The sequence below is a fragment of the Natator depressus genome, chromosome 9, assembly GCF_965152275.1.
Source record: "Natator depressus isolate rNatDep1 chromosome 9, rNatDep2.hap1, whole genome shotgun sequence".
Taxonomy (NCBI): Eukaryota; Metazoa; Chordata; order Testudines; family Cheloniidae; genus Natator; species Natator depressus.
In genome coordinates, this window is record NC_134242.1 from 96489486 (window position 1) to 96516507 (window position 27022).

General features: G+C 43.3%; 1 protein-coding gene across 1 annotated transcript in view; it reads right to left on the reverse strand.

Moving 5' to 3' along the window:
* ADGRG4 (adhesion G protein-coupled receptor G4) overlaps window positions 1–27022 on the reverse strand; it is a 71131-nt gene that overhangs the window by 18061 nt on the left and 26048 nt on the right. The window contains exon 8 of the mRNA XM_074963203.1: window positions 24664–24812. Within this exon, the coding sequence (XP_074819304.1) occupies window positions 24664–24812 (149 nt within the window). The remainder of the gene's footprint in view (window positions 1–24663; window positions 24813–27022) is intronic.

Genomic DNA, 27022 nt, shown 5'->3' on the forward strand with positions numbered 1-27022 from the left:
TGGGCATTGGTTAGAATTTCCTCAGATGATGTTTCAGTAGCAGATTCCTGCTTCCCCCCTTGCTCCAGTGTGGTAGTAATAGTGCCTCTGATACATAATTCCTTCCCTGTTTTGCTCATGAGATGCCATAGCTGTGTTCTGCCCCCTGGGCAGTCAGATTGTAAATGCACAATCTATTATTACTGGCATAGTACCATCTTAGATAGAGCATGGCAAAAAGCAAGTTGGAGTATTCCTGATGTAAACATTATTTCAGAAGAAAGGATAAAGGAGTAGCTTAATCTCACTGGAAAAGAAGAAAGGTTGATGTGATCTAACTGAAGAATTCAAGATTACGAGAGGTTTGATAAGGACAAAGGAGATACAGGAATGAGAAGTTCAAAAACCCTGGGGAATTAACATAAGCATGTGGAACACTGGACCAAATTATTTTTATAGAGACTCCACTGAACGCATGGAATAGGTTCGTCTTGATTTACAGTCAGCCTTCCAAGGGGACAAGTGGGGACAAAAAACCTAATTGGCTTCAAGACTGATCTTGATAAGTTTTTATAGAGGAGATGGTATGATGAGACTGCCTACATGCCATTGCAGGCAATCTGCGACTGCTAGTAGCAAAGATCCCTAATGGCAGGTGATGGGACACTAGATGGGGAGGACTCTGACTTACTACAGAGAATTCTTTCCCAAGTGTCTGGCTGTTGGGTCATGCCAACATACTCAAATCCAACTGATCGCCATATTTTGGGTTGGGAAGGAATTTTCCTCTGGGTCAGATTGGCAGAGATCATGGGGTTATTTTGCCTTCCTCTGCAGCATGGGGCAAGGGTCATTTCCCGATTTCAACTAGTGTAAATGGTGGATTGTCTGTAACTTGAAGTCTTTAAATCATGCTTTGAGGACTTAGGTAATTCAGCCAAAAGTTGCGTCCTCTGTTACAGGAATGGGTGGGTGAGGTTCTGTGGCCTCAGCGTGCAATGTGCAGGAGGTCAGACTACATGATCATGATGGTTTTTTCTGACCTTAAGAGTCTATGAGATTATGTTAATGTGTTCAAGAAGCAAAGAGATTCTCCAAAAAGAAAGAGGAATTGACACTCAAAGTGGCAAAGTAAAGAGAAGGAGATTAGCATGAACTAGAAGAAATAATAGGAGACAAGATGTTGGGCCAATTCCTTCAAATATACTTACAAAAAAATGAATGAGTTCTGGTTTTTAGAAAATGATCCATTGCCATAAAAGTCTATATTTATAATGAGGAGAGTAACAACTACAACAGCTGGTATTCCTAATAGCATGGGAGAAAAGAGAGATTTTAAACAAAAAACAAAAAAAGGAAATCTGGAAGTGGGAGACATCTAGTCTCCTGGATGTGACAGTCCATGATTAATAATTACAGCAGTGATACAGATGTGTAGGTCAAGGTCTCGTCTCAGTAACACACCTGAAGGCTCTGCTGAAATCATGTGCATCAGAGCAGAATTGTCTATTTATGTAAACTGCAGATGAGTAGACATAAAATATCTTCATTTGCAAAATGTTGAAGTTCTCAAACATCTCCAGAAGGGATCCACTCTGCTAAAATAATAGCTCAAACAGAACCCCTACTAATTATTAGAAAAAGCGTAGAATGGCAAAAGACAAATTGGTAGTAGCACTCTGTGTTACAATCTAATGAGGTTGACATTTTTCAAATAGTACTTGTTCACAAATCTTCAGTGCCACTCCTTTCCTGTTTACCATGTTCCTTTCAGCTCCTGTTTTTGTTTGCCAGAATGATTGTTACAGACATCACCACTGTTAAGAGCTGTGCCTAAACAGAGTTCTTGTAAGGCTAATAATCAGCATAGTTGTGTGCAAAATCTAATGACAAAGATGGTGATGTACGTGTGGAATTTAAAAATAGTCACTGAGTTTAGCAACTATCCAGGCAACTCAACAGAACTATAATCATTGCGTCAAATTCTGCCCTTTTTTAATGCAAACCTGCTTGTTAGCCCCTTTTTGCCAGTCTTCCCTGCTAATGGATAGATGATGCCATTGGTGCCCTGTTGTTTGGAGGGAGAGTTGATGGGGCCATGCTACTGCTGGAGTCCCCCAAAAATATTCTGAGTGGAGCCAGAGTTCACTCAGAGGGCTCCCTGGAAGTGCATGTTGGAGTGGCAGCTACAGGACACTGTCCTTAGAGATGGAGGGTGTGATCCCCCTCTACCTGGCCACAGAATGGAGACAGGCCATGGTTCTTCCCACATGGTACCTTCATTCAGGCAGCTGGTATGCACAGGATCACTAGGACCCCTCATTGTGAGTGATCCCTGTGCAGGGGCACGAGAGGTTGGGAAAGAAGCTCATTAAGTCCCCTCTGTCTTTGCATATCCATGGAGGGGGCCAATAACAGTCTTGCTCCAGCAGAGCAGGGCTGGGTGATGCTGACCCATGAAGCCTTTGAGTATAGATACTCCTTGCAGGCACAGTACAGATCCACATGCCCGTATTCCTGTGCAGAAGAGGAGCAGCAAGGACTATCTGCTACACTCCCATGTCCAGGAGTAGCTGTCAGCAGGACCTGTCTGGGCCAAGGAATCCTACTTGTAGTGGTGCAGTGCATTTTCATGTGAGGAATGCCTACAGTAGAGCAGCATACCAAGCACAGATATCAAGAGAGAGAAGCTGCTTACTTATCCCACCCAGCAATGCAGAATTTCAGTATGTAGTTTGGCATGTATATTCTGAAGACTTTGAGAGCAAAGTGCATGTGAACCGATTCCAGGCCCATCCATGTGAAGGCTACAAGCAGGAAGTAATGAAGGAACACAGCCACTGTGATACACAAGCCATGGTTGTTAAATGATGACAGCCAGGGATTGACCAGGAATAACAGGTTTAGCATCAGCAGTGCAGTGCAGAGATTTACCAGGATTTTTGAAGGATAATCTCTGCGAAGCTTGCTAAAATAAAAGTGAAAAGAAATGAGAGTTTCCGATATTGTCATTGTGCAGTTTGCACTTGTTGCCAATTAATGAAAGGTTATCACATTTGTTCTCTAGCAGGAGGTAATAAAAATGTGTATTCAGTAGCCTAAGTGACTTAAAACTAAGCTTCATAAAAACTTGTTTTTAATTAAAAACACTCCCCTAGTATCCAACATCAGGGCACACCCTACACACTAACTTCTTAAATAACAGACAGAATTCAATTCCCTGCTGGTTCCGTGCTGCAAAGGCTAGGAGTAGATATTATCCATGTTCGGAGGAGCATTCTAGAATTGGCATGACAGCAGTGAGTGGAAAAGACAAAACTTCATTGTCTTACAGCCATAGCTCATGTTTTACTTAATACAGTATTATTTGTATTATGACAGCACCTAAAGACCCCTCCTGATATTAGAGCCACATTGCACTGGACACTATAGAAACACAGAGTAAAAGACATGCCTTGCCTCAAAGAATTTATAATCTAAACACAAGACAGACAAAGAATAGGAGAAGGAATGTATAAATATCTCTATTGTACAGATGGGGAACTAAGCCACAGAGAAATTTAGTGACTTGCCCTGAGCTCCCTATTGTGTCCAGGTCTCCTGAGTCCTATTCCAGTGTCTTAAACACAACACTATCCTTCCTCTTTGCAAATTTAAATTAAAATTTAATTTAAATTAAATAATGAAAATAAAAAATCTTTCTATGGGGAAAGAAAATGAACCCATTTAGGTGATTATGAGGCGTTACCACCTCTTACTATCCATCAAATATTAAGTATATCCTGCATTGCATGCTACTTTATTCCTTATAACTGTGAGCAGGTAAGACATTAAGACCAGATTTTCAGGTGTGTCTGTACATTAAAGTGCCCACAAAAATGCATGCTCTGTTGTTGTGATTATGCACACCAAAAAGAATATTTGCAAATGCTAAGCAAAGGATAGTTGTTTAGATGCTTAAATGAGTACCTCTATGCACAAAACCACCTAGTTTGCAAGTAGTTATAGTAACTACAACTGCATGTGCACTTTTCTGGTAATTTGGCCCATAGTGTCTAGTCCAGAAGTGTCAGCTCACCTTTTGTTTGTACATCAAGGAGACTAAAACAGCAAAAACACAGGGAAGAGAAAAATCCATACATGGGAAAGGAACTCCTTAAAACTGAAAGGATTGCAGACAAACAGACTTTTAACTTAGAAAGGCAAATAAAAAATAATGAAAAAGCAAGAAGAAATGGAGGTCTAAAATCTACAATGCTACTATACAATTATGAGCTTCTCTTCAATCTAAATTAATTCTTGTGGCTTTCTACATGTGGAAAGAGCCTGGAATAACTATTGCTGAAGAGCTATTCTGCACTAGCTCTCTAGTTTTAGTGGGGAATAGCTATTATGCTTTAAAGTTACACAGAAGCTATTTCACAGTAACTTCCCTGTAAGTCCTCATGTAGACAAACACTTCTTAGTTCTCCATAACTTTGCTTCATCATCATTCAGTTGGTATATTAGTTCATCAAAATACACAAAACATGTAATGAGTATTTCTATTCCACCCCATTGAATATTTTTTCAGCACTCTAAGACACATCAATGGCAGATTTCAGAGTAACAGCCGTGTTAGTCTGTATTCGTAAAAAGAAAAGGAGTACTTGTGGCACCTTAGAGACTAACCAATTTATTTGAGCATAAGCTTTCGTGAGCTACAGCTCACTTCATCGGATGCATACTGTGGAAAGTGTAGAAGATCTTTTTATATACACACAAAGCATGAAAAAATACCTCCTCCCACCCAACTCTCCTGCTGGTAATAGCTTATCTAAAGTGATCACTCTCCTTACAATGTGTATGATAATCAAGGTGGGCCATTTCCAGCACAAATCCAGGGTTTAACAAGAACTTCGGGGGAGGGGGGGTAGGAAAAAACAAGGGGAAATAGGTTACCTTGCATAATGACTTAGCCACTCCCAGTCTCTATTCAAGCCTAAGTTAATTGTATCAAATTTGCAAATGAATTCCAATTCAACAGTTTCTCGCTGGAGTCTGGATTTGAAGTTTTTTTGTTGTAATATCACAACTTTCATGTCTGTAATCGCGTGACCAGAGAGATTGAAGTGTTCTCCGACTGGTTTATGAATGTTATAATTCTTGACATCCGATTTGTGTCCATTTAATCTTTTACGTAGAGACTGTCCAGTTTGACCAATGTACATGGCAGAGGGGCATTACTGGCACATGATGGCATATATCACATTGGTGGATGTGCAGGTGTACGAGCCTCTGATAATGTGGCTGATGTTATTAGGTCCTGTGATGGTGTCCCCTGAATAGATATGTGGGCACAGTTGGCAACGGGCTTTGTTGCAAGGATAGGTTCCTGGGTTAGTGGTTCTGTTGTGTGGTATGTGGTTGCTGGTGAGTATTTGCTTCAGGTTGGGGGGCTGTCTGTAGGCAGGGACTGGCCTGTCTCCCAAGATTTGTGAGAGTGTTGGGTCATCCTTCAGGATAGGTTGTAGATCCTTAATAATGCGTTGGAGGGGTTTTAGTTGGGGGCTGAAGGTGACGGCTAGTGGCGTTCTGTTATTTTCTTTGTTAGGCCTGTCCTGTAGTAGGAGACTTCTGGGAACTCTTCTGGCTCTATCAATCTGTTTCTTCACTTCCGCAGGTGGGTATTGTAGTTGTAAAAATGCTTGATAGAGCTCTTGTAGGTGTTTGTCTCTGTCTGAGGGGTTGGAGCAAATGCGGTTGTATCGCAGAGCTTGGCTGTGGACGATGGATCGTGTGGTGTGGTCAGGGTGAAAGCTGGAGGCATGTAGGTAGGAATAGCGGTCAGTAGGTTTCCCGTATAGGGTGGTGTTTATGTGACCATCGTTTATTAGCACTGTAGTGTCCAGGAAGTAGATCTCTTGTGTGGACTGGACCAGGCTGAGGTTGATGGTGGGATGGAAATTGTTGAAATGAAATTGTTGAAATCATGGTGGAATTCCGTGAAATGGGCCTCACTCCCATAGATTCCTTCCCAATGACGTTCATGACATGAATCTTGTTGCCTGCCATAACCTGCTGCTATATGCTTTATATGTGATTTTTGAACCAAGCAAGAGTAATTTGTTTCCTTTTGTACTGAGAATTGTAGACATCATGCAGTCAAAACAGTTCCTACAGTGTATATAATCAGAATGGCAATGGAGAATAGTGAGTTTACAGTTTGGTTCAGTCTGACTTGTTTTATTTAGAAATAGGACAAGCTGCATGAAATCTACAACATCCAAATTTCCTTCTTATAGAAGTAACATTTTTACTACCAGAGAGGGCTCTTGCATCTATATTTGAGGAGAGTAATGATGACCTCTAGGGACCAGTTAGTTTAATCACAGGTGTGTATTTGTGTTTATATTGCACATACCAAAGGGAAATGGACCACGTGTTTCCCCCAGGCAGGTTCTCCTATGGCAGGGTGAGGAAATTCTGCTAGTGTCTGCTACATAGTTTATTCAGAATTCCCCAATTGCTTTGCTTTTTGTTGCAAACATTTTCAGTCCTTCATTTGTACACTGTCTGTTTTGATAAAGGTTTTTGGACCAGGAACTTTGTTAAAGTACTTAACACACTTTTGGTGTTATGTAAATAATAGATGATAATGCTGGTACATTTTTAGATTAAGAGAGTTTAATTAGTGACACTTTCAGGGAAACTGAACAACATTAGTTGCTGTTGGCAGGTAACTAACATTACCATACAACCCAATACAACAGCTAATGCAGTAATATTCATTAGGGAGAATTGTAAAGATGCAATGAAAGCTAAGAGGCAATGACAATTGCTGTAAAATGAATTTGTACTGAGTGTGCAGTTGGACTTCAGTTTCTTTTTTAGCTTAAAACTTACTTTTATTTGCTTTCTTTATTAGTATGACTTCCAGCAAAATACAATTTGCTCTCTAAAAGCTAATTTGGAACTAAGAGGTATCCCACAAGTCCAGTGATGACTTGGTGTAGTGCCGTCAGTGTCTTCTGGAGATGATTCATGGAGTACTTACCAGCAACACCCCAAAATGGGTAAGATGGTTACAATAACAGATTGTGTAATTCATATCTCTGTGTTTCACTTCACACCCTGATGTATTCCAACCACCAAGTCCATCTGTACAATACAGAAAGGAATTTTTAACCAGTTAGTCATATCCAGTAATTTATAGCTCTGAAAAATGAAAGAGGTGTGATTATGAGCTCAAGGTAGTACAGATAGCAGGGTCAGCTAACAGCTCACATGGGTGAGATTTCACACAAGAACACGTTTTGAATTACTGTCAGAGATTAGAATCTCTAAACTTGTACAGATGAAACTTGGGGAATGAAGAAATATTTCTAGTACTATATATTTATATATATAGAGAGAGAGAGGTTGGCTAGATTACATCTAAGGAGGTGGGGACATGGTAAATATTTGAAAGGTGGGGAGGAACAGTTTAGGTCAGGGGAGTCAAACATTCTGCTTGGAGACCAGATCTCTCCTGGTGTGACTTATTTATAACCTATTTATGTGGCTGGTATCACATATTCAGATTCTGCAGAATCTGAACTCTCAGTTAAAAGAAGAAAAAATTTCTAGCATTGGTGAGTGCACAGAAAACGTTCCAAACGTGAGCTGATTGTAAATTAGTACACTGTTGTCTTCCTGAATCTGCAGAAAGTGTGGGCCAAATTCCATGCTCAGCTACACTAGAATGACACCATTAACTTAATGGAGTAACTCTGAGAAGAATGTTAATCTTTCATTGCAAAACCATGATATGTAAAGCTTGAATCATGTATTTTAGGGGGAAAGAAGTGATCTCCCAGGAACTCCCAATCTCCCCTTTATTTCCCCCACCCCCCACCCCCTTCAAAGGCTCTATTTTGGACCAGCCTACCCTTCCAGATAGTGATGAATGGCTAAAGGGGCTCACTGGAGACTGACATAAAGCAACCCCTCCCCCTTCTGAAGTGTTTTGGAGCTCTTTTAGTATTGTTTGTAATCCAACGTTATATCTACACTAGCACTTTTGTTGGTAAACTTTTGTTGGTCGGGGTGTGAAAAAAACCCACCCCCTGACTGACAAAATATTCACTGACAAAAGGGCCGGTGTGAACAATGGAGGGAGAGCACCTACAGCTACTCGTTGGGAGGAGAGCTCTCTCCTGCCGGCATAGCCAGCTACATAAGAGACCTTACAGTGGCACAGGTCCGTAGTGTTGACATACCTAGGGTGACCAGATAGCAACTGTGAAAAAACGGGACGGGGGTGGGGGGGTAAAAGGTGCTTATATAAGAAAGTCCCCAAAAATGGGACTGTCCCTTTAAAAATGGGACAGCTGGTCACCCTAGACATAGTCTAACTCTAATTTTTTGTTAAATCCATCCTACACACTCAATAGATTTAAGAGCATTGACAGTGATTTTCTGCCATTTCTAACCAGGAGATCAGCTAGCCCTTCCTGTGAGCATTTCATTGTTTTGGGGAGGGAAGTACTTTTGTTACTGGGAACTGTTTTATCTTACCAGAAAGTGTTAGTTATTCTGCTAGTCCACATCAAAAGCAGAACACAAATGAGATGGGCCAACCCCAATTCCTGGATCCTGTCACCCATGAATTCTGAGAACTTTGAGATTTGAATCCTGATCCAAATTCAGTGACTGGCCCCTTTATTTATAATGGGCCAAACCAAAACCTTGGATCCAGACACTCCTACAAATTCAGAATCCCAATCCAAATTTGAGCCCACCCCAGCTCTGATTCTCCACTGACCCTAGTACTATACCTGTGTAGCTACGCTGCAGTCAACGGAGTTACTCCTGATTTGCACCAGTGTAAACGAGTGCAGAATTAGCCCCAACATGCATACTCAGCAACCTTCAGGTAGCATTTTCAATAAGGATAACTTGTCCAACCCCATTCCTGTTAATGAGCTAGAGATATGAACAGCACCTCCTTATGCTAACCATACGCCACTGAATTAGTCCTGTTCAGTTGCATGTCCAGGTGAAGATGATTATAATAATACTGTGTGTGTCTAAAGCACTTTCTAGCCGAATATCTTATTGCTCCTTAACAACCATTAATAAATACTGTCTCACAACACCACTGTGAGGGAGGAAATTGTTATCTCCATTTTACAAGTGGATGAGTGTCAGAATCAGGAACAGAAAACCCAGGTCTGTTGGTCTTATGCATTTATAATGCAGTGATTACTATCATATCTATATCCTGACTCCCAATCTTGTGCCTAGCCTGCCCATAGGGGGTTTATTATTCATATCTGCTAATCATACCTACTTATTGAACAGTTGAAACTTAAATTAATCAAATCAATGTTACTCTTAAGTTTTAGATTTACTTTTACTCTGCTTTTAGCTTAGTTTTACTCTTCACCATTTGTGTTGATGCCTCATTACAAGTACTGCTAGATGACCATCCCTCAGAAATAACACTGACTATATTGGTTGTCATAGAATGGCTGGCCCCTTGAGGGAAGATGGAACCCAGCCCATCTGTGACAAGCATAACCTGCCTCCCCAGGTGCAGAAAATTGGTAACTGATAAAGGAGAGGATTGGATAAAAAGAGTCCAGAAAAGGCAGATGCCTGTCACAGTCCCTAGGGAAGGGAGTTACTGAAAGAAGCTGCTGGGGAAAAGAAGTCTATGAGCCACAGTCCCAGGAAGAAGGACTGTGACATCCTAGATTTGAGTGGTGAGTTATGGATTGGGGAGGCCTCGAACATAAAGCCACAGTCCCAGGAAGGTGGACTGTGCAACCCTCACCCTGAGGGGTGAGCAGAAATGAATGTTTTTGGATGCTAAATTATACTGAATAAGTTAGACCCTAGAAGAGGAGGAGCTATTGTTTCAAAGAGCTTGGCTGTGACTGAATTATTCTTGGGGCACTCAGAGAAACTGAGGCAGGGTGCCTGTGGGCCACCCCAGGCCATGAGGGGGAGACTTGGGATGGCATGTGCACACTGGTGTAGACTTCAGTAAGAAGCACCTATCCTGGATGCAATTGACCTGAACTACAGACATCAGTGTTTGTAACGGCACATTAGGTAGCCAAGGGCATCATCAGGATGGTGATGGCTAAAATATGGCAACCTTGTAAATAGTACTTAATGTCCTTTGTAAAGTCCCAAAACACACAGTGCACTGTAGCATTGTTCTGAAAGAAAGGAAAATGAGTGCTGTGACATTGCTGTACATTCCCTTTAATGTTTGCTCTTTAACTCTGACTGTATGAGAAGTGATCAATCCTAATTTGTTTTCCACTCTGAGGGGCAAAAACTGGGTTTGGCAAAGACTTCTGCAGAGGTTGTTTGGTTCAACAACAGCTACATGGCCAGTTGGAGTACAAGCTTCCACCATGTTGCCCTGTCAATGTGTCTCAAGTCTGACCTAAGTAGCCCATCTAGAAATAAAAGTGGAGTTCAGTCTGTTCTCATTCACACGTGGGTCTCTGCTGAGACCATAAGCAAGGTTCCCAAATGTGCTGGTGGTTTTTGGGATGTGCACTCCTGTCCACTGAGAGCTGGACTTAAGAATACCAGCAATCTCACATGTGCCATCAAAAAGCTCTCAGGTGGTAACAACTTTTACTGCCTACCTGGGCTAGATTAGAAGGGGCATCCTAGAGATCAGTGGTTTTCCCATTACCAGTTTCCTAGATCATCCCAACCTCCCATCAATATGTTTATCTTATTCCATAAGAGTTGGGCTATGTCTACACTATGGACCTTACAGCGGCACAACAGGACCTGGACCAGTAGACCAGCTTGGTCACACACTTGCTGTGAAACCTTTTAGGCAAGTCACCTAGCTATTCTGTGTCTCAGCTTCCCATCTGTCAAGTGAGGAGGATGATACCCACCCACACTTGGGAAGTCCATGGAGAGGTATGAATGGAAAGCGCAATATAAGTATTACATAATATTACCAAAGCTTTGTGCAGGAGGAGGGGGTGAATTTCACCCTAAATGTTAATATGCAGTATTTCTAGGTAGTGCCTGAAGGCTGTAAGAAGAAACAAAGTGCTTTCCTCTGCCTTTCTGCCCTTATAATACTCCAAAAAGTTGTTTCTGATTAATATGATCTGCAATAAAAAGCAGGCTCCTCTCTGAAACTCTGTGTGTTTTCATGTACTCTTTGTAACAAAAGGACACAACTAAATTTTAGCCAAGGGCCTACTGATTGAAAAGTGCAATGAGTATACTGTGGGCCACTTCTGCAGATCAAGTCATATTTCTGCATGCCAGCACCCAGACTGGGTGTAGCATTTTTGTGTTTATGTTGCTGTCTCTTTGCACTATCTAAGTGCTGAATTATAGTTTCTTAATCTTAATAGGCCGGGGGGGAGGAATCAACTTGTGTTGGTTTCCCTGAGATCAAGGGAAAAGAGTGAATGCCCCTTACTGCCAGCTAGAGATTTGGTAAGGGAATGCATGCTTAGGTAACTTGTGTGAATTAGACAGACCGCCTGAAATCCATTTGAACTGTTCATCTTGCTGTTGCCCTGCAGCATGCAAAGATTAGTTCAGTAGGAGGAATGTTTCAAGTGGACAACAAGACAGGAAATCCTCTTTTAAGGATGAACAGAGATTAAATTGAATTTAATTGAAGAGGCTTGTGATTAAATAAAAATGCTATACCTTATTTGGTTTTATATGCTGTAGAAAAATATTCACTGGCTCACTGAGGTTGTGATTGATACATTTTCAGTGCTGGCACTCACAACCTCGGTGTTCAACACTTCATTCCTGTGACTGCTATCCTGTAATGGAAATGTACAGAAAATAAGAGTTCGGGTTATTCAGGCTACTAGGATTCCAACTGTTTGCTGTCTGATTTGTTTGAAAATTGTGTTTATTAAAATCAATGAGAGGACACCTGGGAATACCTGATTTAATTCAGATTCCCGCTATTTATTTAGGAAATGTAGTTAGTGGGAAATTCAGAGACAAACTCTCTTCTAATTAGCTAAAGTGAAACGTAGCTGCAACCATATTGACTGGACCAGAAGAGTTTCACACCCATTTCCCTACAACAAGGCAGTCTGTGGCATATCACTTAAAATGTTAAGCATGAAGCCCAAAAGATTGAGAACCCTTCAAGGCAGAGACAATGCCTTCTTGTATGTGCAGAGGCAACACTTTGTACACTGAGTGCTACCATAATATAAATTGAAATAATATCAAGGCTTTTCTAGTGTGCCCATCTTTATAGTATCTGGAGTGCAACAAAACTCCAAAAAGCAGCAGAACTGTCTGCAAGACTGCCTATCATTGTTGCTGTTATTTTTAATGATAATTTGACAGGTATTATGCATGTTCTGTAAGAAACAGTAAATTATACTGAAGGAGAGAGATTAGGTTGTGTTCTGATTATTTTTTGTGAAATAAAAGAGTTGGGATAACGCCAAATAGGCAAGATGAAAATTACTCATATCTCTGTAGACAACGATCAGAGAAGCCTAGAAACACAGAAGGCCAGTTTGGCCATCCAGTATGCTCCCCACAGATGCAAGGTTGTACCTTACCCCACATTTATTATTGCATGGTCCACTCTAGTTTTAATTGTGCCCAGCAATGCAGCTTTCTCTAGCTAATAGATAACTCTGCCAGGATCCTTTCCCTGCACAGTTTAGGAGAAGCAGTTTATCTAAATACTATTAGGCTAGTGTTCGCTAATGACAATATTTAGCGCAAAGAGCGAAGTTGTTCCAAAAAAATTAAACTGAATCTTTGAATGATATTCTGGATCTAAAGATTGGCTCCCCAAGTAGCTCCTCAGCGATCTTGGCAAAAACACAGCAGCCCAGGCCTTTTTGAAAGGTTCTTCACGTATATGAATCTGTATGAAAGAGATAAAATGCTCAGAGATATGTCTGCCTCAGGCCTAATACACAGTTATATCCCTAGGCACTAGCTTCTGGGGGGGGGGGGGAATGTTTTATTCAGTCTGGAAAAAAGTGTCCCTGCAATCAAAAATAAAGGTGAACGGCTGTTTCCTTTCTGTACCCCACCCAATAGTGGGATTGGGTCAATAACAGACATAGGATGGGAATGTTTTACAAATACAGGGCCATCATGATGGGGTATTTAAACCTCCCATTGGTTATCCCGGATTAACAGAATCCTGAGCCCAATTAGGCTGCTGGCTGGCACCTGGAGGGGTGATAGGCCTAATTGATCAAACCCAGCTGGGTCTTCATAAAGGAAGGAACATAGGGCAGTAGGACAAGGGTGAGACCCAGGAGACAGGTAGCTGGCTGTCTTGTGGGCTAAAGGCTGAAAGAAACAAGAAGCTAGAACTGGAGGGTCCAAAGCTAGAAGGGAGGCTGGGGGTAGTGAAACCTTGGGCCAGACATAAGTTTTCCTGAAAGCAGTGATGCCAAAGGTTGTTTGGACTGAAATATGAGGGGCAATAGAGAAGAGCTCTGTAGTTATTCCATGGGCACGAGAAAATGGCATTTTGTGGAAGATGTGGGAGTGGGTCAAGCTCCTGGGGTTGACCCTTACACAAGGGCAGGAGCTAGACCTCTTGGGAGCAACCTTGGAAGGTGTTGCTTGTTACAAAGAGCCCAGGAAGGGGCTGGGGGAAAAGCCTGAGGAAAGACACTTGGTGGGAAGGAGTCCAGAGAGGCAACAGCAGGAAGTCTGATGAAACAGACTTTGGTTGTTTGTCCAAGGTCCCTGGACTGTAACCCAGTGTAGAGCGTGGGCCTGTGTTCCCCTGCCACTTACTGGGAAGGTGGTGTGAAGCCTCTCAATGGAAGGAGGATAAGGATAATTCAGAGTCCAGAGAGAGGGTTGTAAGGACCAATGGGTCCACTTGACACAAGGTCCTGGAATTATTTGTTGGACTTACTTTGTTACCCTGAAACGTTTGGAATGAAAACATGACCTGGCTGAGTTGTGAGAGGAGGTGGAACACCACAGGTCTGGAGTGACCACCAGCAGTGGGTGGTAAAGATGGAGATTCTGCTGTGCCAAGAGGGGGGCATGCCTGTGGTGAGTGAACACTTCAACAACCATATACTCTTAACTATGCAGGAGCAGGGAGCACAAATGCAGCAGTTCCAGGCAAAATAGGTCACCAGTGCTATGCAGGAACATGTGCCTCAAGATCAGTCTGTCACTCTGTAAAATGATGGGTGGTTTCACCAGCCAGGAAGGAACTCCAAGCATTAGTTCTGATAAGACCTCTTCATTGGGGGCTTGTTTTATTATCCACAAAACAAAAGCAAGCTAACTGAGAATCACTCAGCATTAATCATCAGAAGTGTTCCCTGCTCCAGCCAGCCATGGAAGTATACACCCTTCTCCTTGGTTTCGCTTCCTCTTATACTCTGCACCAAACAGCTGTGACCAGCTGGGAGCCTCTTAACTCTTTACAGGCTGTAATAGCACTTTTACCTTGTCACGTACTTCTTTACAGGCAGTTAATGATCTCAAAGGGTTTACGGTTTGAGTACATATAAGGCTTATCTGAACTATCCTCTTTGCTCCACTTTTCTAACACAATTTCTGGCATTTCTGGTTCTGTCTCTGACTGTAAGTGCAGTAACTTCTCCAGGCACTTCAGAACCTCAAATTTTGTGAGTATGATTCTACAAAGAGTGAAGATTCTGATGCACACAAGGTTTTAGGGTGGGGCAGTTAGTGCTTGAGATCTAAAGATGAAAAGTGCTATACAGTACAAGAGTTAGGCACTGTTTGTTATTTTTCCCCAGGCCAATTTGCCCATCACTGTCATGGACTGGAAACAAAACACAAAGGAGGGAAAAATTATTTTTTTAAGAGCTAGTTAAAAAATTAGGCGGGACAATGGGAGGTGTTTGGATGTGAATATGGATTCAGTTTAGGCTGTAGTTTAGGGCTCATGTAGAGCCAGGGCTGGTTTTGTGTTTGGATTCATTGGTATTGAAATTTTGAAAGGCATTTTTGTGGTAGGTTTTTTGTCTTCCTACTGCCCCCCAAAAGGACCCAAATGCCATGATCAACTGATTAAATAAGATTCCTACAACTCTGAACTGTGGAAATATTGTTCTTGTAGTGGTTCTGACCTATCTCGACTGGAACCATTAAACACAACTCTCCCAGTATGGAATCCATCTGAGGACAAAAGCCAAAGGGCAGACTTAGAATTTGAACTGAAAAGGGATCAGATTTGATATTCAGGTGTAATAGATAGAGTAGATAAAACTGAACTATTTCTCTAGTCATTACATCATATTAAGGAAAAGAGGTTTTGAGGGGGATGATGGAGAGAATGGGATTGTGGCAAGAACTCTAAACCAGTACTTTCTTTGGTCAATTCACAGAAATATGGGCTAGAGCCTCAGTATGTGTTGATTTAAATAATTAAGCCAAATTACTAGTTGAGGATTGGTGTCTGATTGCAGGTAGGTTTATTCATGTCTCTTCATTCCATCATGCAAGATCATGAGCTAAAGCTTTCATCTCACCGTGGGATCAATGCCTTTCTCATAGGAGGTAGCACCAAAGGCTGCTCCTTGGAAACCACTGGGATCTGGACGTATCACAGCCAAAGCCAGTACAGCCAATACTATTGATTCATTTCTCCCAGTATAAGGCATCTTGAAACCTATCTCTTCAGTAGTCCTTAAGATTCTTTATAAAGTATAACAAGAAAAAGACATCTTGAAATGTTTCTATTACCATGATATTTCTGATTATCAGAAGTATTGACTAAACACTCTGTTCTGTCCCCTGGATGACTGTGTGGCAGGCATGAACGTTCAATGGAACGTTTCCATTCAGGCAAAATTCCCATTGAAATCCAGTGGTAGCTTTGCCTGAATAAGGATTGTAGGCTCAGACCTACTATCCACAGCATCACCCTATTACAGCATTGTATTGGCAATCTTTATGGTTATTAAAGAAAATAAAGCCAACTCCGTTTCTCATTTGGAAGACCTGAGGCCAAAGTACATGCCATTTATCTTCCTAGCCTTGGTAGAGATTTGTCAACCAGTAGGAGGCTGTAGAGTGGGAAAATGTATGCTAAGACTGCAATGGTTGTGGATGGAAACCTTCATAAGACTTCTTGATCTGGCCCTGATTTCCAAGTTGCCATTGGGAGAGAACCTGCTTGATGTATACTTTGTCAGGACAAGTGAATGAGGATCCACAATAGGATTCCTTCAGATTATAGACTGCCCAGAGCTGTGAAGCCTTTGAACTTCACCAAAACATCTCAAGCCAAGATTTCAGTCCAGGGCCATCTCTGGGTTACAGGGTGACTTGGTCAGTCTTAAAGTTTTGTTCCCCATGTAGGTACTTATAATGAGCGCTTCAATCTAGCAGACAAAGGCATAATGAGATCCAATGTCTGGAAGTTGAAGCTACACAAATTCTGCTTAGAAATAAGGTTGGGTTGTTGTTTGTTTTTTTTTTAAAAAAAACCATTAGGGTAACTAATCTTTGGAAAAGAAATGCTCAAAGCTACTTCGAATAGGACTTCCCTGAATTAATTCCTGTGGCCTGTTATATAGGAGGTCAAACTAGATTGTCACAATGGTCCCACCTGGCTTTATAATCTGTATTTGTTAACATAATACAGATTCTTATAGATCCACTTAGAAGCAGGTGCTTCTGAGGATTTATCACAATAATCCTCTCCTTAAAGCCAGAAGGATCAATGTGTCCCTGCTATAGACTCCCTGTGTTCTTTAAATAACACGGTTGTAACTTCTTAAATTCTTCAAAACTCAAATAGTTCTGAAATAACAGATTGGGGGGAGGGAGGTTCTGCCCCTAGAGAACTTCTAAATTATTATCTCTGCTTGGTAGTGTGGTGGCACCTAGACTCCCCAGTCAGGATCAGGGCCCCAGGGAATACCTGTAACAGACAACGGTCCCTGCCCCGACAAGCTCACACTCTACCAAGGAGTTCAGTACAAAGTTTTCACCAGGATTTCTTTTTCTTTTTTTGTAATTGAGAAACACATTTTTAAAAAGCGGGGGTTGTTCTGTACTGCCAGCAGGCATACCGCCCACACTGCAGCGAGAGACTCTCTTGTGAGAGCATATTGCCAAGAGGCTCATAATGACACTGAGAAGTGTCATCTGGCATATTATTTAAACTATTTTTGGCATATTTTTTGCCTGTTTAGAAAGACCACACACACACTTGCCCAGCTCTTTGCAGTAGGCAATTTTATACACTTCCTCCAAGAGACAGACATATGGACTGACTTTAAATTGAAAGCTTCATTTTGCTTGGAAACTCTTTCAAAAATGTTGATGAAAGCAAAACATCATGTGAAACTGAGAAACTTGCAAACTATGGCAGTCTGCAAAGTCAGAGCTGGAGAGAGAACTTTTTAAGTAACTGTATCTAGTGCTGATGACTGACATGATCATTTACCAGCCCTGGCAAGGGGCACTTTCAATTGACACAGGCAAACACTTCCAAAATAAGTGTCTGAAGTTAGGTTTCCTCCAGCCCCACATTTCAGGTCTCAGTTAAGAAAAGTGATTTTTTTTCAAAAGTACTGAGCAACGTGGACTTCAGTGGGAGCTGCTGCCTGCCCAGCACTCTTGAAAATCCCACCACTTAATTTAGGAGCCTAAATACAGAGTTGGGAACCTAACATAAGGCACTTATGTATGAAAATCTTTGTCACAATAATATAGTAGAGATGGCAGGAGTGGTTCTCTTTGCCCCCAAGTGGGAGAGTGTCCATCTGTCTGTCTCTCTCTGCCCCCAATCAGTAGTTATACACAGTGGAACAGCTTCAACTGCAGAGACTGAAGGATACCCACATCTGAGTATCCCACAGTTCAAGGGTTAGAGTACCCTCCTGGGAGGTGTCTGTTCAAATCCTTTCAGCCCCTTAGGCAGAGGGGGGAATTGAACCTGGGTGTCCCACCTCCCAGGGGAGTATGCCAACCACTAGGCTAAAAGGCATAAAGTGGTCAGCAACCACATCACTGCCTCCTCTGGCCAGATCTTGAATGGTAGGTGGCTCTGAGCACACCTACTGGATTGGGCCTACCAGGAAAAATAGATGCACCTCCATCTGTCTTCCCCTAGGTTATGGCTCTCACTGGGGCTTAGGCAGGAGATGTGTCTGGACACCTAGAATGCAGGGCACATGACCAGAGGCAGAAACATAGGCATTTGGGGAACTCTTACAGCAAATATCTAGGCACTAAGTAAGTTAATTGGCAGCTGCGCAGGGGGGTTGTAGATCACAGTGGTGCCTACAATAGGACTTAAGTGCCTAACAAATTTATTTGAGCATAAGCTTTCATGAGCTACAGCACTTCATCAGCATCACGAAAGCTTATGCTCAAATAAATTTGTTAGTCTCTAAGGTGCCACAAGTACTCTTCTTTTTGCAGATACAGACTAACATGGCTGCTACTCTGAAACCCATTGTTTAAAGAAGCTATTCCTTAGTGATTTCTTTAACTTCTGTACAAGTGATTTACTAGATACTTTACTTACCTATTGGTCACTGTTTGCAAGCCCTGTGTATTCTTTTCTTTCCACAAAATAGAGTTCAGTATTTTTAACGTAGTCACAGCAAGTGGCCTGCTTATCTCATCACACTTTGAAATAGCAGAGACTTTGTTTACAATAACCTCAGTTTCTACCTTATCCAATGCTGCAAAGTTTATCATCAGATTTAAAAGGTGTTCTGCAACATCCTCTGCATTTTCTGGAATAGATTAAAAAACATAGAGGTGACTTAATGTTTTGCAATATAGCAGAGCTGAAATGCTTATCTGGTGTTAAGAGATGCTCAGCTTGTTAAACTGATTCGGTAGCTGAAAAGACTGTTATAGATGGTGTAAATGTGCATTGATCTGGCCCCAGGTCCATAACACACACTTTTTTCACAATTATAGTTAAAAGATGCAATCACTAGATGTGCTCCAGAAACTGTTAATTTATGTAGTAATCCTAGTGCAAATAAAGTAGTTTCACTCTCAGTCCATTGTTACTAGAGTGCAAGCAGCTCTAACTTCAGATACACTTGCGAACTAAACTGCGTGCATGTTGGCCAGCACATAAACCTCAAGCTATCTGTGCTTTGTTTCTTATTGCATTTGATCCTTTCTAACTGCATTTGTATTGATTAACACTGGAAAATCCTGATTACTAGTCCAGTGCTAAAACTCACTTCTGCCATCTTTCATCTTTTTCATTAGTGTCTTATGGAACCTGTTCTTCATTTAGATCAATGCCACTCATTTAATGCTTAAGGTGAAAGATCAAACACACTTCTCCTGAGTTTTTTAGCTCTGTGCAGTGGAAAACTATATCCCCTGGGTTTTGTGCTCTCTTCCCTTTTCTCCCCCCCACCTCCTCTTATTTAAGCCCTATGGAAAATGCTACTCTGGCAGGTCCTGTACACACAGATCTTACCTACCTCCCCACAAAAAGATATTGGTGCATGGGAGAAGTACGCAAGGGGCTGAAGGGCACAGAACCCCCCACCCCAGCCAGTGGACCTGACACAAGGCCGCTCCTCCACAACTGCTCTTCCAGTCACAGGAACAGGCTTCCTCAATAGAACAGGAGCCACCACCACTTGTGTCAAGGTTCCTCCCCCATCCTGAACTCTAGGGTACAGATGTGGGGACCTGCATGAAAGACTCCCTAAGCTTATTCTTACCAGCTTAGGTTAAAAGCTGCCACCACCGAAGTGTTATACAAAGAACAGGGGAAGCGCCCACTTGGAAACGTCTCCCCCACCCAAAATATCCCCCCAAGCACTGCACCCCCTTTCCTGGGGAAGGCTTGATAAAAATCCTCACCAGTTTGCATAGGTGAACACAGACGCAAACCCTTGGATCTTAAGAACAATGAAAAAAGCAATCAGATTCTTAAAAAGAATTTTAATAGAAGAAAAAGTAAAAAGAATCACCTCTGTAAAATCAGGATGGTAAATACCTTACAGGGTAATCAGATTCAAAACATAGAGAATCCCTCTAGGCAAAACCTTAAGTTACAAAAAGACACAAACAGGAATCTACATTCCATTCAGCACAGCTTAATTTTCTCAGCCATTTAAAGGAATCAGAATCTAACGCATATCTAGCTAGATTACTTACTAAGTTCTAAGATTCCATTCCTGTTCTGTCCCTGGCAAAAGCATCACCCAGACAGAGAGAGAGAGGCTTTGTTTTTCCCTCCCCCCAGCTTTTGAAAGTATCTTGTCTCCTCATTGGTCATTTTGGTCGGGTGCCAGCGAGGTTATCTTAGCTTCTTAACCCTTTACAGGTGAAAGGGTTTTTCCTCTGGCCAGGAGGGATTTAAAGGTGTTTACCGTTCCCTTTATATTTATGACAACTTGGTTTGTAGCCATTTTGTGTGTAATCATGAACCCACTGGCTATGCTCCCAACCCCTACCCCTGTGCTGATCAATGGGGAGCTGGTATGGAGCCCTCCTCTGCTCCATTCAAAGTTGCTTAGTCCCTGTCCCCCTATGCCCCAGGGTAACATGGTGCCCAGCTATGATGGTTTACTGAGCTGGAGGCCTTCGAGGCCCATATGAAGCTAGGTTGAGTTCACGCTTTATGAATGACATACAGGATGAGTCTGCCTGTACCATGGAGACTTTGAACCTTGGGAGCTGAGGTTTGTTCTTCTCTCATTAATGCACATAGTGCTTCCAGCCTAGTGTGAAATTAGTGCTTTTAAAAAGAGAAATAAATCAGGTGTCAACAAGCTCACTCCTTTAGCGCAAAGTCTGCAAATCTCAGGTTGTATTTCTAGGAGAGAGAAATGCAGTTCTTCTTCAAGTGATTGTTCATGTCCATTCCAAGCAGGTGTGTGCGCGCCGCATGCATGCCAGCCGGAAGATTTTTCCCCAAGCAGCGTCCGTAGGGTCGGGCTGGGTGCCCAATATCGGGCTCCACTGACACCACCCCCCAATCCCTTCAGTTCCTTCTTACCGCCCGTGACAGCTAGCTGGAACTTTGCTCGCTCTTGCAGCAAGCGCCTTAGCAGTGTCTTTGCTCTTAGTGTAAATAGTTTTTCTCTATAGTTGTACTTATCACATAGTTAGCATTGTTTGGTAGATAGTTAGTTTCCCCTCCAGGGGTATGCCTGGGTCTCCGGGGTTTAAACTCTGAGTGTCCTGTGGCAAGTTTATGCCCAAGTGTGATCCTCACTCGTCCTGCCTGCGGTGCCTTGGTGAGACTCACCAAAAGGACAAGTGCTGCATTTGCAAGGGTTTCCGCCCAAGAACCCTTAAGGACAGAGAGCAGAGACTGAAACTCCTGCTCATGGAGGCGGCTCTGAGACCGCAATCCAACACAGGACCCAACGACCCGGCACTGAGCACGTCCTCTTCGGTGCGCACTGCTCCGGCGCCAACGGTGTGCGAAATGGGCCAGACTAAGGACTCAAAAGCCCACCGGCACCGCCACTATTCAGGACATAGGGCGTCGGCATCAGTTTGGCACCGTTCTCCATCTCTGGTGCCGGTAAAGAAGAGGCCGGCGAGGGACCAGTCACCCCCCTCCCCGAAGCCTTAGGGGCTGGTGCCGTCTGCAAGTGGCTCGGCACAGACTGCGTCCACCTCGCTTCCACCCAGGGTCTCGTCGACTCCTGCCCCAGCTGGGGTCCAGTCGGGTCTGAACCCTCCTCAGTCCCCGGACCATCTGGTGGACATACAACCACCATCAACGCCAGAGGCATTTGAGGTGGCAACGGACCTGATGCGCCTCCCGGTGCCATCCTCCCCTCAAGGGAGGGAGGAATCTCGGGCGACCGCACGGCCCCTGTTTCACTCCAGGGGCAAGCCAACCATGATGGCTCGTCAGTCTCCATCTCCGGCACCGCCCACACAGACGCAGGAAGCGCGCCGCTCCCCGGAGTCGAGTCGTAGTTCACTGGCAACCCAGGGGACTGCTCCTCCGTGGTCGTCTTATTCGGAGACCTCGGAGTCAGAGGTAGACTCGGCTCGATCTAGCAGATCGCACAGCAGACAATCCCAGTCCCGGCGCAGTCACCAACCATACCCAGCACCATGGCAACAACAGTGGCAACCACCTGCTTAATGGCCCTTCTGCACACCTTGGGCATACCATCAGAGCCAGGGTCAAGTCCATGGTCCGCGCTCCAGAACGGTGTCTGTGTCCTCTGCATCATTTGTGCCACAGTCAGCGCCGGCACCACCGATGACGGCACCGCCCTCGACCAGAGTGGCCCTGCCAACTCACATGGTTTCGGCACCGAAGCCTCAGCCAACCCTGGCACCGGCTCCCCAACTGACAGCACCGGTGGAAGCCTCAGCTCCGTCCCTACTGACCTCGACAGTCTTGGTCCCACCGGTTTTACCTGTCCCGGCACCGACTGCGATGCAGAATTCTTCATTGGTGCCGGTTCCACAGACCGAGTACTCTGTGCCAAGGGACCCCGGGGCGGGGGGGCTGAAGGCAGTGAAGTGGGTCCACCTCCGGTTCTTCTATTCCTCGTCTTCACGCAACGAAGTGGTCGCGGGGACTTCAACGGCTCCAGCTTTGGAGGTAAAAGGGAGTCTTCACTGGCTTCCAGCTTAACTAGGACCCATTAAAAATCTGGATATTTTCTCGCTGGAACAAAGCTATAATGTTTGCCTCTCCTGTTGTCTTGATATAAGAAAGTTCTGCCTAAATTCTCGTTTGCCTTCTGTTTCCCCTGAGACTTTTTTTTTTCAGGGCAGGTGCTGGGTTAAAAATATAAGAACGGCAATACTGGGTCAGACCAAAGGTCCATCTAGCCCAGTATCCTGTCTTCCGACAATGGCCAATGCCAGGTGCCCCTGAAGGAATGAACAGAACAGGTAATCAAGTGATCTTGGATGCCCATTCCCAGCTTCTGGCAAACACAGGCACCATCCCTGCCCTTCCTGTTTAATAGCCATTAATGGAACTATCCTCCATGAATTTATCTAGTTCAGGGTTTGTGTGTGTGTGTGTTTTAACCCTGTTAGTCTTTGCCTTCACAACATCCTCTGGCAAAGAATTCCACAGGTTGACTGTGCATTGTGTGAAGAAATATTTCCTTTTGTGTTTTTTTTAAACCTGCTGCTTATTAATTTCATTTGGTGACCCCTAGTTCTTGTTTATGAGAGAGTAAATAACACTTCCTTATTTACTTCCCCTTTCAATGTGCCCTCTGCCATGTGGAGGGTGAGGTTACCACAGGAATCAATAATAGGGTTACTTTGCTCATTACTTTTCCCTTACCTGACCCATAACTTTTTACCAAAGTAGGTGGGTGTTCATTACCTAATCAGTGCCTTTTCCATAAGGACTGCTTTCCCTGTAACTCCTCTTGTGTATTAGTCTTGTTTATGAATGGTGTCAAATGTGTGTTTTTTAAATACAGTACATTATGTTCCTTGCTTATCTCTTGCCTACTTCTGTATTTTTTTTTAAAGGTTGACAGGGAGTACATCCAAGTCAATAAAACAAATCAAATAAATGTGGGCCTGTTATACTACCCATGGACATCAATAGAGAGCCATGGTCTGTCACTGGCTTCAATGGCTTTGGATCATGTCTCTGGGGATCAAATATTTTCTGCTTTAAACTTATCTGTAGATAAGTTTGGCAATCATCATAAAAACTGTGACCTAGAACATGTATGCAGGAGGTGATTTATAAAGAGGGCAGTTATAGCTGCCAATGAGTGAATTCATTTATTTTTATAAGCTTCCTTAAGATTCATGGTGTAATAGCCGGCAAAGAGGTACAGGTAAATTTATCACAAAGAATCAGTGTCTTGCTCAAGGTCACCCAGATAGTAACAGTCAGGGATCCTGGTTCCCAGTGCTGTGCTATCACCGTTTCTCTTTTCTTTAAAAAAAACAAAAACAAAAAAACCCCCACTACATTAGATATGGTCATTCAGTCACTATACAACAAGAGTTAAGCACATCATGGAGAACTCAAATGAAATCCACAAACCAGGATTTTTAATATTGAATCATGTTGTGGTACAACCTCCAGTTCTTTCCACCTCTAAACAGTGTATTTTCATGAGATGCAAAATGGAACTGGGGAGACAGGGAACCTTCTCTTAGTGATGCTAAGGGCTTTGCCTTCTGTGGTGTGTTTTGGGACTTGATTTTTTGCATCAGCACTAGCTCCAGCAATCAGGAGATTTGTTTCTAGCAAAGGATCTGAGCTGCCATGCTTGGAGCCATACCACATATGCACTTTTCCTGCATTTCGGAAATGTCCAGACCCAGGACTCTAGTTTAGGTCTCTCTCCACTTGTCCAGAAGTAGAGTGCATAGTAAAATATAACAGGCCAAATTCAGACACAGGGTAAGCAGGTGACTTAAGTGATGTCGAAGCCACGTATACCTCACTTTCTGTAAGTAACCATTGGAACAGATTACTAAGGGCTGTGAATGATAATTTTTCCATCCCCTGGAGTCTTTACATCAAGCCTGGATATCTTTGAGAAAAATCTTCTAGTTAAGCTGTAAGTTATTGGTCTTGATGCAAGAATCATTAGGTAAAATTCTATGGCCTGATTCATGCATGACGTCAAGTTTGATCATAAGTCGCTTCTGTCCTTGGAATCTGACTCTATACCAACTTTGAGTTTGGGCCAACCTTCGTGAAACTCATGTTTTTTAAGTCTGGCAACAAATATTAGAACTTAATATATAAAATATTACCAATTGCACTGACAATCACATCTTCAGGTTCCACGGATACAGACAAGGGCCCCGCTTCATACTTCGCCTGCAACTGTTGTTTTATTATAATAATCAAGTATTCTTGTGACTGAGTGGATGTGGCTTTTATGATGGCTTTGAAGGCATAGCTACAAATAGAACACACAAACAATGATACATTTGTACCATCAGGCTATCCTGTAACAATCATTAACACAACATTATATTGAATTGCATAATTTCATTGCCTACTGTGTTTACAATGCTACAGTAATGACCAGATACTGATACTATTACTTTATGCTGAGTAGTACCTTACCATTGAAACAAGGGCCTGATTCTGGAGTGAGGTACTCCTTGTGGCATGAGAATCTGGCCCCAAATTTCAGTTTCTTGTGAAACTGAGCCTGAGTCTCTAACTTTATCGTACACTCTTCTTTGCTACATCCCAACCAGGCAATGTTTGAGCAGTTGTTCAGAACATGGAATAAGCTAACCATGTAATTACTCTAAAGTCTAACTGTAAGCAGAATCCATAGAACCTTACATTGTCAGCCTTCAGAGTGGGGCATTCCCCGTGGCGTTGAAATGATCTGTATGGGGGGGTGCCAAAAGCCATTGAACAAAACTGTAAAGCCTGGATATGATGTGTGCTGCCAGGGTATGCTGCTTCACCCCAGGCATTCCCAATTTCCCTGGCACCTAGAGCTAGACCAGAATTTAGCTCTGAGGCTGGGCATAGGACCAGCCGTCAAAGCACTGCCCAGAATTCTCTGCCTCCAAGCAGCACATGTAGCTGGTTCCATTGCTCCCTTTAGAGTGTTGGTTTCCAAGTTTTTCTCCTCAAAACAGCTAAACTCAATAAATAAATCAATACCATTCTTGTGGCTTTCTGAGGATAGTTTACAGGACAGCACCTCTCCTTCCCTCACCCCTCAGAAAGGGCAGACAGAGTGGCTGCAGGACCCAGCTCCCAGTCAGTGTGTGGAAGAGGTCCATGCTGAGAGAATCAAATAGCCCATACTGAAACCTGGCTACTGGGTGCTGAGTGGGTGGGACCTATCCTGAGACAGTTGAGCAGATCCTTCACTGAGACCAGGCCAGTGACAGTACCCACCACCCCATCTCCATGGTTTGCAGAACAAGCAGGAAAATTTTGCTGGAGCTTCCTGAATCTCCAAGAAAGACAGGGGTGGGATCTTGTAGCAACCTGGAAGAAGCAATTCCTGCTCTGAGCCAGCCCACTGGAGAGGTCTATGCTAAGATGGCTGAGAAAGCTGCAAACCAACCTTCTCTCTCACAAGCTCTCTTACTTGCAAGGCCTCAGCTGCCACAAAGGGTGCCAGCTCTTGTGACCTCTTTCTCCCAATGAGCCATTTAGCTGCAGTGGCTCTGGGTCACCAACTTGTGTGCTCAGTCCCCACTCAGCCCTGACCTTACAGCAGGGACCATGGCTGAAGTGTTTCAGATGCTTTTCCTCTTCCAGTGTCTGGGTCCCACAAGCAAGAATTAGCTACTCTTTTCCCGAAGACTGTCCTTTCAATTTCCTGCTAATGTGCTCTCCCCCTCAGAGGGCCCTCTCCCTTTCCCTCAGGGGTTGGCCCAGGGGCTGGTGAAGGGTATTGCTCACTGCCTCATCTTAAAGGGGCAACATAAAGTCTTAACCTCTCCTGAGAGCATCTCCCCTCCTAATCCTCTACAGAGAAGGAGAAATTTCTAAAGCTGGGGGTTTGAGTGAGGAACCTCAGGCCCTCAACTAAGCTTTCCAGAATTAAGTACAGATGGGGTGTGACATCACAGGTGCTCATGTTTTTAGAAAATTAAACACCGAAGTAACCATCTTCCATTCCCCCCAAAAAACCCACAAACCAAAGAGTTTTTGTGTGTGTTTCCCTCAAAAGTTCAAGAGTTGTATAATTCTTCCTCCACTGGTTTGTGTATGTTTCAAATGGAGTGAGCATTCCCCAGCAAGACCTACTTGTCTCTAAGGCCTTCGTTACTCTGCCAAAGTTAAGCCTCCTGTGGCCTCTTCAGCAGAGGGCCTAGTCATACCATGTGAGGGAGTATTGCCACCAAACATGCTGAGTGGAGAATAAGAGCATTACTCAGACCAAACCTGGCTATTACAGCCTCGGCTGGGAGAGTATTGACTGCAGTCTCTTCTTGTGCAGGCCCAGTAGTGTACAAAGCATGATGCAGCATTGAAACATCTCTTGAGCAATCACTCCTTGTTTTTTCTACACAGGGAGCAGAACTATTCTCAGTATGTCAGGGGATTCTTTGGGGTGTGGCTTAAGGATCGTTTCTTGTATAGGTTCCACTGTAGAGTATGTTAAGTATCCTCATCATTCTGAAATGT